General features: G+C 35.5%; 1 protein-coding gene across 5 annotated transcripts in view; it reads left to right on the top strand.

Annotated features, from left to right (window-relative positions):
• Window positions 1-12,811, top strand: part of KIAA0586 — a 105,166-nt gene that overhangs the window by 16,468 nt on the left and 75,887 nt on the right. For 4 of the 5 annotated variants that reach the window (XR_014260762.1, XR_014260763.1, XM_082450320.1 and 1 more), the window contains 6 exons: window positions 4,021-4,153; window positions 4,761-4,978; window positions 5,383-5,455; window positions 7,190-7,417; window positions 8,373-8,547; window positions 11,853-12,047. Coding sequence is in view for 3 of the 5 variants with exons in the window: in XM_082450320.1 (XP_082306446.1) it covers window positions 4,021-4,153; window positions 4,761-4,978; window positions 5,383-5,455; window positions 7,190-7,417; window positions 8,373-8,547; window positions 11,853-12,047 (1,022 nt within the window). In the remaining 2 variants the exon portion in view is untranslated. The remainder of the gene's footprint in view (window positions 1-4,020; window positions 4,154-4,760; window positions 4,979-5,382; window positions 5,456-7,189; window positions 7,418-8,372; window positions 8,548-11,852; window positions 12,048-12,811) is intronic. The other variant, XM_082450321.1, reaches the window with a different exon arrangement.

Raw genomic sequence — 12,811 nt, 5'->3', positions numbered from 1 at the left:
CCAACGCAGGGGACATGGGTTCAAGCCCTGGTCCGGGAAGGTCCCACATGCCGTGGAGCACCTAAGCCCGTGCGCCACAACTACTGAGCCTGCGCTCTAGAACCTGCAAGTCACAACTACTGAAGCCTGTGCACCTAGAGCCTATGCTCTGCAACAAGAGAAGCCACCACAATGAGAAGCCAGTGCACCGCAACGAAGAGTAGCCCCTGCTCACCGCAACTAGAGAAAGCCCGCATACAGCAACGAAGACCCAACACAGCCAAAAATAAAAAAATAAAATAAATTAAATTAATTAAAAAAATAATCCATTGAAGGGTGGGGAAAACTGGGTTGGAAGTATAAATGAAATGAGAATACCCATAAGTTAGTTATTTTTGTAGTTAAATAAAGGTATATAGAGGTCATTATTACTATTCTTTCTACTTCTGTGTATGTTTGAAACTTTACATTATAAAGAGTTTTTAAAAAGTCAAGTAAATCTAAGCCACTATAATTTTTTTTTGAATATCATGAAAACTACAATAATAAAAACTAAATGAGTCACATTTTGTGTAATCTCATAAGAAGACATTACAATTTTAGTCCATTACATTTAATGTAATTACTGATAAAGTAAGATTTATGTCTGTCATGTTGTTATATGTTTTTTTATATCTTAGGTCTTTTTTTATTCTACTATTCCTCCATAATGTCTTTTTTTTTTTATTAAATAGATATATTCTAGTATAAGATTTTAATTCCCTTGTTGCTTCTTTTACTATATTTTTTGAGTTATTTTCTCAGTGGTTGCCCTAGGAATTACAATTAACATCTTAACTTAAAATGATCTAGTTAGGATTAATACCAATTTAATTTCTATAGGATTCAAAAACTTTGCTCTGATATAGATTGATTCCCTCCCCTTTTCTTTCTATTATTGTCATACAAATTATGTCTTCTTGCATTATAAGTTTATCTATACAGCTTGATAATTATTGCTTTATGCAGTTGTCTTTTATATCCGATAGAAGAAAAGAGTTATAAACAAAAATAATTTAATACTGTCTTTTATATTTACCTATGTAGTTAACTTTTACCAGTACTCTTTATTTCTTCACATGGATTTGAGTTAGTTTGTGGTGTCCTTTTATTTCACTCTGAGGGACTATTTTTAGTATTTACTGTAGAGTAGGTCTGCTGGTGATGAATTCTCTCAGTTTTGTTTATCTAGGAATGTCTTAGTTTCTACCTTTGAAGGGTAGTTTTGCCAGATGTAGAATTTTTGGTTGACACTCTTTTTCTTTTAGTGCTTTGAATATGTCATCTCACTGCCTTCTAGACCTCATGATTTCTGATGAGAAGTAAGCTGTTAATCTTCCTGAGGAAACTGTATATAATTAGTTATTTTTCTCTTGCTGCTTTCAGGATTCTCCCTGTGTCTTAGGCTTTTGACAATTTGACTATGATGTAGCTAAGTGTGGATCTCTTTGAGTTTATCCTCCTTAGATTTTGTTGATCTTCTTGGATGAGTGGATTAATATTTATTAAATTGGGGAAGTTTTTGGCCATTATTTCTTTACACAGTTAAATAGTGCACATGACCTTTTTTTTCTCTCCTAGGGCTATGTTGTATGTTGGTATGCTTGATGATGTTCCACAGGTCTCTGAGGCTTTTAATTTTTTTCATTCTTTTTTTCTTCTGTTCCTCAAACTGGATAATTTCAATTAATCTATCTTTAAATTTGCTGATTCTTTCTTTTGCCAATTTGAATATGCTGTTTAGCCTGTCTAGTGAATTTTACATTTCAGTTATTGTATTTTTCAACTCTCAGAATTTCTATTTTTTAAAAAATAGTTTTTATCTTTATTGATATTCTTTGATGAGACTTCATTCTTTTAGGTTTCTTTTTGGCCGTGTCGTGCAGCTTGCAGGATCTTAGTTCCCTGACCAGGGGTTGAATCCAGGCCCTCGGCAGTGAAAGTGTGGAGTCCTAACCAGTGGACCACCAGGGAGTTCCTGAGACTTCATTCTTATACTTTCCTTTAATTGTAGTAGCTCATTTATGTTCTTTCTCTAGTAAGTCCAATATTTGGGGTTCCTCAAGGACAGTTTCTACTGACTATGCTTTTTCCTGTGTCTGAGTTATACTTTCCTGTTTCTTTGTGTCTCACATTTTTGTTGAAAATTAGACATTTTAATGGGCCAGTTCTGGAAATCAGATTCTTCCAACAACTGCCACCCCCAACCAGCGTTTGTTGGTATTGCTGATTGTTGTTGTTCATGTTGTTGCTGTTTGTTAAGTGATTTTCCTGGACTAATTCTATAATTTTAATTCTTTATCATGTGTAGCAAGTCTCTATTTGGTTAGCTAAGTCTGCTAATGATTGGAAGGAGATTTCCTTATCTGCTTTGAATGAGTAAGTCTCCCTGTCTTTGCAAGGGGCTGTGTGTGTGTGTGTGTGTGTGTGTGTGTGTGTGTGTGTGTGTGTGTACGTACATGTTAGGGCACACCTTCAGTGCTCCAGCAGTTTATAAGTCTGTCTTAACCTTAACTTCCTACTCGCACAGAGCCCACGGTCAGCCAGATGTGAAAGATTAGGCCCTTTTTAGGTCATTCTTTTGCATGCACATAGCCCTGTACATGCACATGACCTTCTAGATCCCCAGTAATGTGTTGGAGCTTTTCAGAACTCCACCGTGGACATCGCATTCCCCAGATTTTTGGTTTATTGTTTACCCTCTTGTTTGCCTCAACTGCCATGACCCCCTCAGGCAGCTAAGATGTTGAACAATTGGCTCTGTTTTCGAGGAATGACCTGGGGATGGGATTTCTCACTGAGATAACTCTGGGTCAGGTCTAAGGAGAAACCCTGAGAATGGGACTTTTTGAGGCGCTACAAACTCGTTCTGACTTTTTAGTGGTTGTGAGGCTATTGGTTTTCTTTTTTTTTTTTTTTAATGTTTTATTTATTTATTTATTTATTTTGGCTGTGCTGGGTCTTAGTTGTGGCACACAGGATCTTTGTTGCGGCCTTTTTAGTTGCTGCATGTGGGCTTCTTAGTTGCAGCATGTGGACTTCTTAGCTGTGGCATGCATGTGGGATTGAACCCGGGCCCCCTGCATTGGGAACACGGAGTCTTTTTTTTTTTTTTTTTTAAATAATATATTTGCATGGGTTTATTTATTATTATTTTTTAAAATATTTGTTTATTTATTTATTTATGGCTGTGTTGGGTCTTCGTTTCTGTGCGAGGGCTTCCTCTAGTTGTGGCAAGTGGGGGCCACTCTTCATCGCGGTGTGCGGGCCTCTCACTATCGCGGCCTCTCTTGTTGCGGAGCACAGGCTCCAGACGTGCGGTCTCAGTAATTGTGGCTCACGGGCCCAGCTCCTCTGTGGCACGTGGGATCTTCCCAGACCAGGGCTCAAACCCATGTCCCCTGCATTGGCAGGCAGATTCTCAACCACTGCGCTACCAGTGAAGCCCAGGAACACGGAGTCTTACCCACTGGACCACCAGGGAATTCCCGAGTCTGTTGATTTTCAAAGCTACCACAGAGTTGGGGAAAGGGGTCTGGGAATAGGGCAAGTTAAAAATGCCATAGAGCTTGCTGTTCTTGTCAGCCATTTTCTTGCGTAAATATTCCTTGGGTTGTTGTAAGCTTTTGTTTAATTTCCAGCGTTCTGCAGAAGCTGATTTGACCATTTTTGCTAGTGTTCTCTTTACTCTTAACAGGAGTAGATTTTTAGAGAGTCTTACTCCACCATTCCAGAAGTGCTTCTGCACGTTAGCTTTTTCAAAGCAAAACTGTTTTCTGCTCTTTTTCAACTATTCCTAAAGCAGTCTGGCCAGAGTAATTTTGTTTCTTGTAATTTTTGGTATTTCATATGTTTAATCATATAACTGATTAATTCTGTTGTACAATTTTAATATGACTCATTTAGAATTCATATAACTAAGGATGTATCAAAGATTTATATAATCAACTGTTTACTGAATTTATGACAATTTAGAAAACTTTATTTTTAAATCTTTTACAGCATTTACCCTCTATCCACTCAGAAATTTCCTTCCTATGAAGAACTAGGAACAGCTAAAGTGACTGTGCAGAAGTCTGATGATATTCTTCATGATCTTGGCCAAAAGAGGAACGAAACAAATGGCATACTCCAGGTAAGGTGGGAACAAAATACTAAAATTAATGATTAGTAAAGGTAAAAATTGCAAAGAAATAAAGTTATCAAGACAGAAAACAAGAGGAAGGATGAAGACAAAGCATGGAAAGACATGTCAGCCCAGCCTGTTCCCCTTAAAAAACTATTCCAAAAGCCCTCATCAAGTGATTTCTACTTACTACTCCTTGGCTAAGACTGAGCCACATGGCAACCTGTAGCTCTCCAGCTTCTGTTGGAGAGGAAGGAAGGCGGAAGGAGAACTGTGAATGGCCCTCGTTTATCCAGTTCACATTGTATGCTGTGCCTACCTAGAGCCAACTTGCTCTTATTTTGTTTTAGCTTTCTTCACCAGATAGAGCTTTTGTTGGCCACCGAACTGCTGTGGGCTTCCCAGCCCCATTTCACTGAACATTCACATTAGTGCTTCTAAATGGAAAGAAACTTTAGTTGCCAAGTATTCTTTTATAGCTCTTCAATTTGACAAATTGATTCCTTAGACTATATTGTCATAGTATATGTCCCAAACTATAGTAATAGCTCTTATTTGGATTAAAATATTAATATGAGTTTTACATAGTAACATTCTTGCCTTTTTATCTTTTAAGCCAAAAGAATCTCAGATTGTGTCAGGGATTGCTGATCTTCCACAGAATTCCATTAAGCTTCAAATAACCAATACGAGATCCGTATTGAAAGATGCTGAGAAGATTTTGAGAGGAGTACAAAACAATAAAAAAGTACTTGAAGAAAACCTGGAAGCTATTATTCGTGCAAAGGATGGAGCTGCCATGTATTCATTTATCAATGCTCTATCTACCAACAGGTAGGACAGGATGTTGGCATCCCAAGATTTTTTATGAAACTGCCAGTTTACAGGCTCTCATAATTTTTTTTCTAAGCGCTTCATTTTGTTTTAGTGTGTTTTAATGTTTAGAAAATGTTCTTCATTGCCTTTGACATGTGGACTTATTATAAAGTTGGAATTTGGGTATGTACTTGTTGCTATTATTTTTCACAGATGTTAATTTTCCCTGTTTTTTTCTCTCCTTGGTACATTTCTTCTGAGATCTACATGTGCTTTTCAAACATTCGATGAAACTAATAACATTGGTTTTTCATTTTCAGATGAAGGATATTGGGCTACACAATAGATTCAAAACTAAGTAAGAGATCTATTCTTAGGAGCTTTAATGTTAATTTAAGAAAATTCTTTTTTCTGTTTTGTAGAGAGATGTCTGAGAAGATTCGGATCAGAAAGGCAGTAGATAACTGGATTAAAACTATTTCCGCAGAAATTCAAGTAGGTATTGGAAAAAAACAGAATTAATTGAATTCTTAGGAGATAACATTGATTACAGTTTACAAGTATCATACATATTCTCAAAATATTCCTTTTAAGTCCACTGATAATTCTTAATTTCACTGTCACCCTTTATACTTACTTAGTAATAAGTTTCATTTTACTTAACGTGCTTTGTCTCATAAATTATATTATGGCTGTTAACTGGAAAATTGTGGATAATAACTAAAATATGAGTGATTTGAAAGAAAATTTAGCAAAAGCATTTAGAAAAGAAAGAAGTATACTTACAAAAGAAGTATCCTTTAAAAAAAAAAGACAGCAGATTTAGAAGCATTGGCTTACCAAAGTAAAAACATCAAAGTTACTTAAAAGGAAAATACTCCACAAGATTTTTAAGGTTACTAAGTTTAGAGAAGTCAGTTCCAGCTGGAAAAACTGCCACTTTCTCACCTCCACAAAGCTCATGGTGTATCTTCAGACATTAACATTGCAAAAATCCAGGACAGTTGTTTTTATTAAGGGGTCAGTAATTTAAAGGAAATTCTTAAAATTTTATGTATTTGAAGAAGCAAAACTAGACAGGGTAACTCATTTTTACCTTGGGATGCAAAGTGTTTTTTCCTGACTGTAAGATGTGTGTATATGCGTACTCACAGTGGTAGAAGATGAAGTGTTAGTTTTTTTCGGTTTTGGGGATTTTTTTTTGTTTCTTTGGGGTTTTTTTGGCTGCACCATGTAGCTTGTGGGATCGAACCTGGGCCCTCAGCAGTGAAAGCACAGAGTCCTAACCACTGGACTTCCAGGGGATTCCCTAATATACACTTTTAAACACTGTTGTTTTAAGAATATATATCTCTAATGTGGTTATAAAGAATTTATATTAGCTGCTATGTAATGCGCCAGAAAAAAAGTGAGCTAAGAGTCAGAAGACTTGGAGTTCATATCTGGTTCTGCAGAAGACTAGCAATATATGTCACTCTGTAACTGTGGATTTCATGCAAAATATGCTTGTTTAAACCTACATGTAACTTTAATTTATAAATAAATCTCAGAGTTTTATTACAAAATTGTTTACTTTTTGGAAACTTTTTTTTAATTTAATTTTTGGAACAGTTACTATATTCATATGGTTTAAACATCAAGAAGTGTAAAAAGCTTTATAATGAAAAGTTGCCCTCTTTTTTTAAAAATTTTATTTATTTATTTATTTATGGCTGTGTTGGGTCTTCGTTTCTGTGCGAGGGCCCTCTCCAGTTGCGGCAAGTGGGGGCCACTCTTCATCGCGGTGCGCGGGCCTTCTCACTATCGCGGCCTCTCTTGTTGCGGACCACAGGCTCCAGATGCGCGGGCTCAGCAATTGTGGCTCACGGGCCTAGTCACTCCGCGGCATGTGGGATCCTCCCAGACCAGGGCTCGAACCCGTGTCCCCTGCATTGGCAGGCAGACTCTCAACCACTGCGCCACCAGGGAAGCCCAAAAGTTGCCCTCTTATCCCTGAACATTGTCTACTATTTCTCATTCCCTCTGCTCCATAGAACACCACTTTTTAATTTTTCGTTTATTCTAAAAAGAATTTTTATTCATATGTAAACCAATATCATTTACTTATAAAGCCTTTAAAACTGCGAAATTATATTTCTATAGAAGCAGAAAATAAATTCTAGTACTTTTGATGTGAAAGCATTACTACTTGGATAGATTTTAAGTAATTTTAATTTTGGTTATGTTAAGGATGAACTGGCAAGAAAAGATTATGAACAAAAGAGATTTGATCAGAAGAACCAAAGGACCAAGAGAGTTCAGAACATGAGTAAAGATATTAAAACCAACACACAAGACAAAACGGTAAACAGCTCTGTAATTCCAAGAAAACATTCTCAAAAACAAAAAGAGGAGCAAATTAGAAATCCACCTACAAGGAGCATGCCTGCTTCAAGCTTACAGAAAGAGAGAAAAGAGGTAAGATCCTAATCTGGTTTTGTGATGTAAATGTTGCATTATAATTGATCATTTTTTAAAGATATAAATAATGAAATGACTATGAAAATGTTTTAAAAATATGAATGACTATACAAATGTAAACCATCTTTAAACTATTGATATTTAGAGTTTTGGATATCCATAATGTAGAAATCACTGCACAAAGTACACAGTTCCTTCCTTCTGACATCTCACACTTATAATCACAGTATTTCAGTTACAGCAGGTATATCTAGAGATCATCTAGTCCAAAAATTAGATCCGCTAGTTCATGGTATTCAAAATTGTATTTCATCTTTGTATGTTGTACGTGTGTGTGTGTGTGTGTATAAATTTTAGTTTGTTTATTTTTCAGTTTAACAAATGTCTGTTTAGTGCCTAGTGATTGAGAGGCATGGTACTAGATGCTAGAGGGAATTTTTTGGCTGCTCTAACTAAGCTGAAACTTTGTTAATGCCAAACATGGATTGTTGGGCAGATTCATAAAGCATCTGATTAATTCAGTACTTAGTACTTAGTAGATGCTCAGTAAATGCTACCTTTCTGTGGCATTTAGATTATGATTGAAGGTGAGATCAGGAATGTAGGAAATTATTTAAAGACTTGGTTTATGTTATTTTACTGTACTTGACAGTTATTACTTTCATATGTAAAATGTGTTTAAACTTACTTTTTGTTGCTGAAAGTATGCTTAGTAGTGTAAGAACCTTCATGTGTTTTGGGTGGATGATTTTTGTATTTAATTTTCGTACTTTGGAAAACTTTACAACTGTAGTTTGAGAACTATCTCCAGAATTTAAGAGCCATTCAACATAGAGGACTTTCCTGACCTGATCATTCTTAATATAGTACTTAAGCTGACAAAAGGAGGTTTTAGAAAAATAAGTGTTTGATGACTATTTTGCTGGTGAGTTGAATAACTTTGTATACTTAGGGGTTTTTGAAAGCAACCACGGTGGTACAAGACAAGGATTATATGTTACAAATCTATGGAAAACCAGTTTATCAGGGTCATCGCAGCACTCTTAAAAAAGGACCATATCTCAGATTTAATTCTCCATCTCCTAAGTCCAGACCACAGAGACCAAAAGTAATAGAACGAGTTAAAGGTAAGGAACCTCATTTTTTGGTGATAAAACTCATTTTTTGTGGTATTGGTTTAATATGTAAAGTTTAATTTTTGCTTTTTATTACTTATAAATACTGTTCAAATTATGTAATGCTTAGGGATGGAAACATTTCCTTTTAGGAAAGTAGGGAAAAATAGACCAGATTCAAGATAGGATCAGTGGGGAAAAAATAGGATTAGGTGGTATCTTCAGATAAAGCATGATAAAATGTATGAGATGATGACTTTTAAGCAATTTAAATTATAATCTAGGGAACGTAGACATTTCCTTGCAAAGCTTACTCCATCATGTTCTTTATGAACAGAAAGATAAGCCATATGCTGTACATTATCATAAAAGTGCTTATGGGCACTTTTGCAGTTTGGTTTGTCCTCAAAGTGCCTTAGTTAGCAAAGGGGAGACATTTTTTTGTTACTTTTGTACACAACTAAAAATATCTTTATTTATCACTATATGTTTTGACTCACACCTACCATTTCACTAGTATATTTAACTATAACTCTTAGTTAAATATTGAGTCTGTTGACTTTGATTACATTTTGAAGTTTCTCAACTTGTGCTTTAGCAGTCTGTAAGGCACTTTGACAACATGCCGTCCCTCGTGGATCTCAACTCATTCTCCTTTCTGATCCTTTCTGGAAGTTGGAGCTGTGGCAGTTGCTTTAGTTTTCCTTCCTTTCCTTTCCAAAAGTTAGTTGATCATATAGGGTGTCAGTTTATCTAGAAATCCTATAGATTTTATTTTACTAGGCTTGTGGATGATATTTACCCTAATGTTTCCTTGTTTCTTAGAGCTTGCTATTAACTTATATTTGGGGTTTGGAAAGCCTTTGCAAAAAATAAGTTAAGGTTTTAAAATACTTTCAAATCCAAAAATCACTTTATGAAGGAACCCTTTTAATGGTAGAAGTGATTGAGAACCTATGGACCCAGGCTCCTCCTTGGGCCTTGGTGCCTGTTGTTCCCTCTGCCTGGAGGGCTTTTCCCTCAGACCCTTGCATGGCTCACTCAGTTTTTTCAATCTCTGCTCTTAGCTGTTAGCTCCTCAGAGAGGTCTATGTTGACCATCCTGTCCAAAATATTATCACCTAGCCCTCTCTATTCCCTTGCTCTGCCTATTGTTCCTCATAGCACTTTTCACCATCTGACATTATACTTTTATTTGTTTATCGATTTTTTTCCTTACTAGAGTGTAAGCTACATGAATACAGTTGGTTTATTCAGTACTTGTAGTCCCTGTGTCTGGAATGATGCCAAACACATTTTAAATGCTGAAAAAATATATTTTAAATAAACATTCAAGGGGCTTCCCTGGTGGTGAAGTGGTTAAGAATCCATCTGCCAGTGCAGGGGACATGGGTTCAAACCCTGGTCCGGGAAGATCCCACATGCCGCAGAGCAACTAAGCAACTAAGCCCGTGTACATCTGACTTTGATATTGTTTCTAAAAAATCTTTAAATACATTTTAAAAATCTTTAAAAGCATTAAAAGTGCTTACTATGATGTTACTATTAGACACAGTCTACATTCACTTCCCCCTCTGCCTGTAAGTTTCTGAGCATTAGAAGGGAGAGAAGTTACTGCTAGGCACCTTTCAGATTCTATATAGCACCTACAGTACAAACATGGAAGCAAAGGTATCAGTACCACCTCAGAGGCCCCCTCCACTGAAGAACCATTTGTTTGTAGCAAGTAAATTAAACGGCAGTGTTTTCTGAGGTGGTTGCCTGGAAGCCCAGAATGCAAACTAATCTATTGTATTATAGTAAGAAATAAGCAACAGCATCCCTTTCAGACTAAACAAAACTGGGTGGAAACTAAGAAGAAGAAAAAGAAAACCTACCTTAGGTCTAGCTAAGGTTCAATTAAAAATGTTTTTAAAAATACCTTTTATGTGTCCATCATTATTATACTAGGTATTGTGAAGGCCACAAAGAGTAAGACATTGTCTCAATCCTCTTTAACTGGAGGACTTCCCTGGTGGCACAGTGGTTAAGAATCCGCCTGCCAACGCAGGGGGACATGAGTTCAATCCCTGGTCCAGGAAGATCCCACATGCCATGGAGCAACTAAGCCCATGCACCACAACTACTGAGCCCGTGTGCTGCAACTACTGAAGCCCACACACCTAGAGCCCATGCTCCACAACAAGAGAAGCCACTGCAATGAGAAGCCCATGCACCACGACGAAGAGTAGCCCCCTCTCGCCACAACTAGAGAAAGCCCACACGCAGCAACAAAGACCCAACACAGCCATAAATAAATAAATAAATAAATAAATTTATCAAAAAAAAATAAACATTCAAGAAAAATATTCCTTCAATTGAATGAATGAATACTTGAGAACATGATGAAAAAAAAATATAGATGTGGTACTAAAATTTTTCTTCCTAGGATCATAAAACTATATTTAAAAGTCTAGATTTGTAAAACTACTCTTATATTAAAAGTAAAAATGTAGAAATGTCAGGTATTTATTTATCAATAGAAAAGATTTTAGTTTCTTTTCCTTTACAATTTTAGTTTTCTTCACTTTTGTCAGGGTCCACAGAAATTTATGTTCTTCTCCAGAGAGACAGATAATCAGAAAAATGTCTAATTATTTAAGAATTCAGGATTTAATATCTATATAGATTTACTAAATAGTGATTAAAAAATGTATAATGTTATTAACTTCTGCAAGGTTTTAATAAGTATAGAATTTGATTATCTGCACATAATTTCAAAGGATAAAGCCTGGTTATTCAGAATAATGAGAGGATGAAAAAATTTTCAATTCCAAAAATGATCATTAGCTTTTTTATACTCATAGGAAAAAATGTAATGAGTTAAATAATATGTTCTGAATATTCTTTTGAATCTTTATTCAACATTTTTTTCTAGTTATTGTATCTTTTCTATTATAGTAGTTGCACAAGTTGTTACATCTATTCAGAGGTTGAAAAACCATGACCTGCAGGTCAGCTGCGTGTTTTTATAAATAAAGCTCTATTGGAACATAGCTATACTCATTCATTTAAGTATTGTCTATGAGTACTTTCATGCTACAACAGCAGAGTTGAGATGTTGCCACTGAGACCACACAGCCAATGCTAAAATATTTACTCTCTGACCAATTAAGAAAAAGTTTGCCAACCCCTGGTTTACTTATATTTTGGGGCCCTGTAACCTTATTATATAGAATGAGATCTTTCTGTGAGGAAGGGTTGCTATATTTGTAGATGACTGCATAGTAGATGTTCAAACAGTATTTTAAAATATCTGCCATTGGTGATTATTATAGGCACTAAAGTAAAGTCAATAAGAACACAAACTGACTTTTATGCAACAAAACCTACAAAGACAGATTCTAAACTGCAACATACCATAACTACACTGTCTCCTGGTGATCAGCAGTATTTGTTCAGCCCAAGCCGGGAAATGCCTACTTTTTCAGGTACACTGGAAGGTCATCTAATTCCTATGGCAGTTCTTTTAGGTAAGACCCAACAAAATATATGGGGTAAATTTAAAAATTCTAATCAGCAATAGCAGAAATTACAAAGTGATACTGACATAGTAGTCACCTACCTTTTCCTTTATGTGTTGTTTGTATTTGTGAATAGGGCCTCAGAATGTGTCTTTGTGTAGTAGCAGTCTCTGAAATGATGCTATATTTTCACTTACAGGAAACATTCTTTTGGTATTTTATAGTATATTGCTGTAGATGAAATGAAATTAAAATAATGTTTAGACATGACAGACATTCATAATAATTAAAGAACTTAAGGATTTTGATTGGTTTAATATCATCATGTCTTAGGAGAAGTACTTTGAATTACCTTTTATATACCTTTGGAATAAGCCGTGATAAGTAAAAATTATGTAGTTGTGTGTTCTAAGCTAATTGTTTGTTATTAACTTATTTGAGGTCTCTCAGACCCATCACTGTAAAAGTTGAGCAAATAATTTTTGTTCTCACACCAGCTCTTCAAACTTTGTTAGCTATTTTTTTCTTTCAATGTCACTGCGATTCTTAATTTTGATGAATTATTTAAATGTGAATATCTTTCAACATAAGAGAGAATTTTTTATTTTTGATATTATGGGTCAATGGCATGTCAACTTGGTAGCTGTCTGTTCAAACATGTCTTCTACTAAAATAATAGCTGATACTTATAAAGTCCTTACTGTGTGCCAGGGACGTATCTAAGCACTTTATATATGTTAACTTATTTAATCCACTGCATAAAACGCATGGTA

The sequence above is a fragment of the Balaenoptera physalus genome (genome assembly GCF_965194825.1).
Source record: "Balaenoptera physalus genome assembly, chromosome: 2".
Lineage (NCBI taxonomy): Eukaryota > Metazoa > Chordata > Mammalia > Artiodactyla > Balaenopteridae > Balaenoptera > Balaenoptera physalus.
This window is presented reverse-complemented; position numbering and strand designations above follow the sequence as displayed.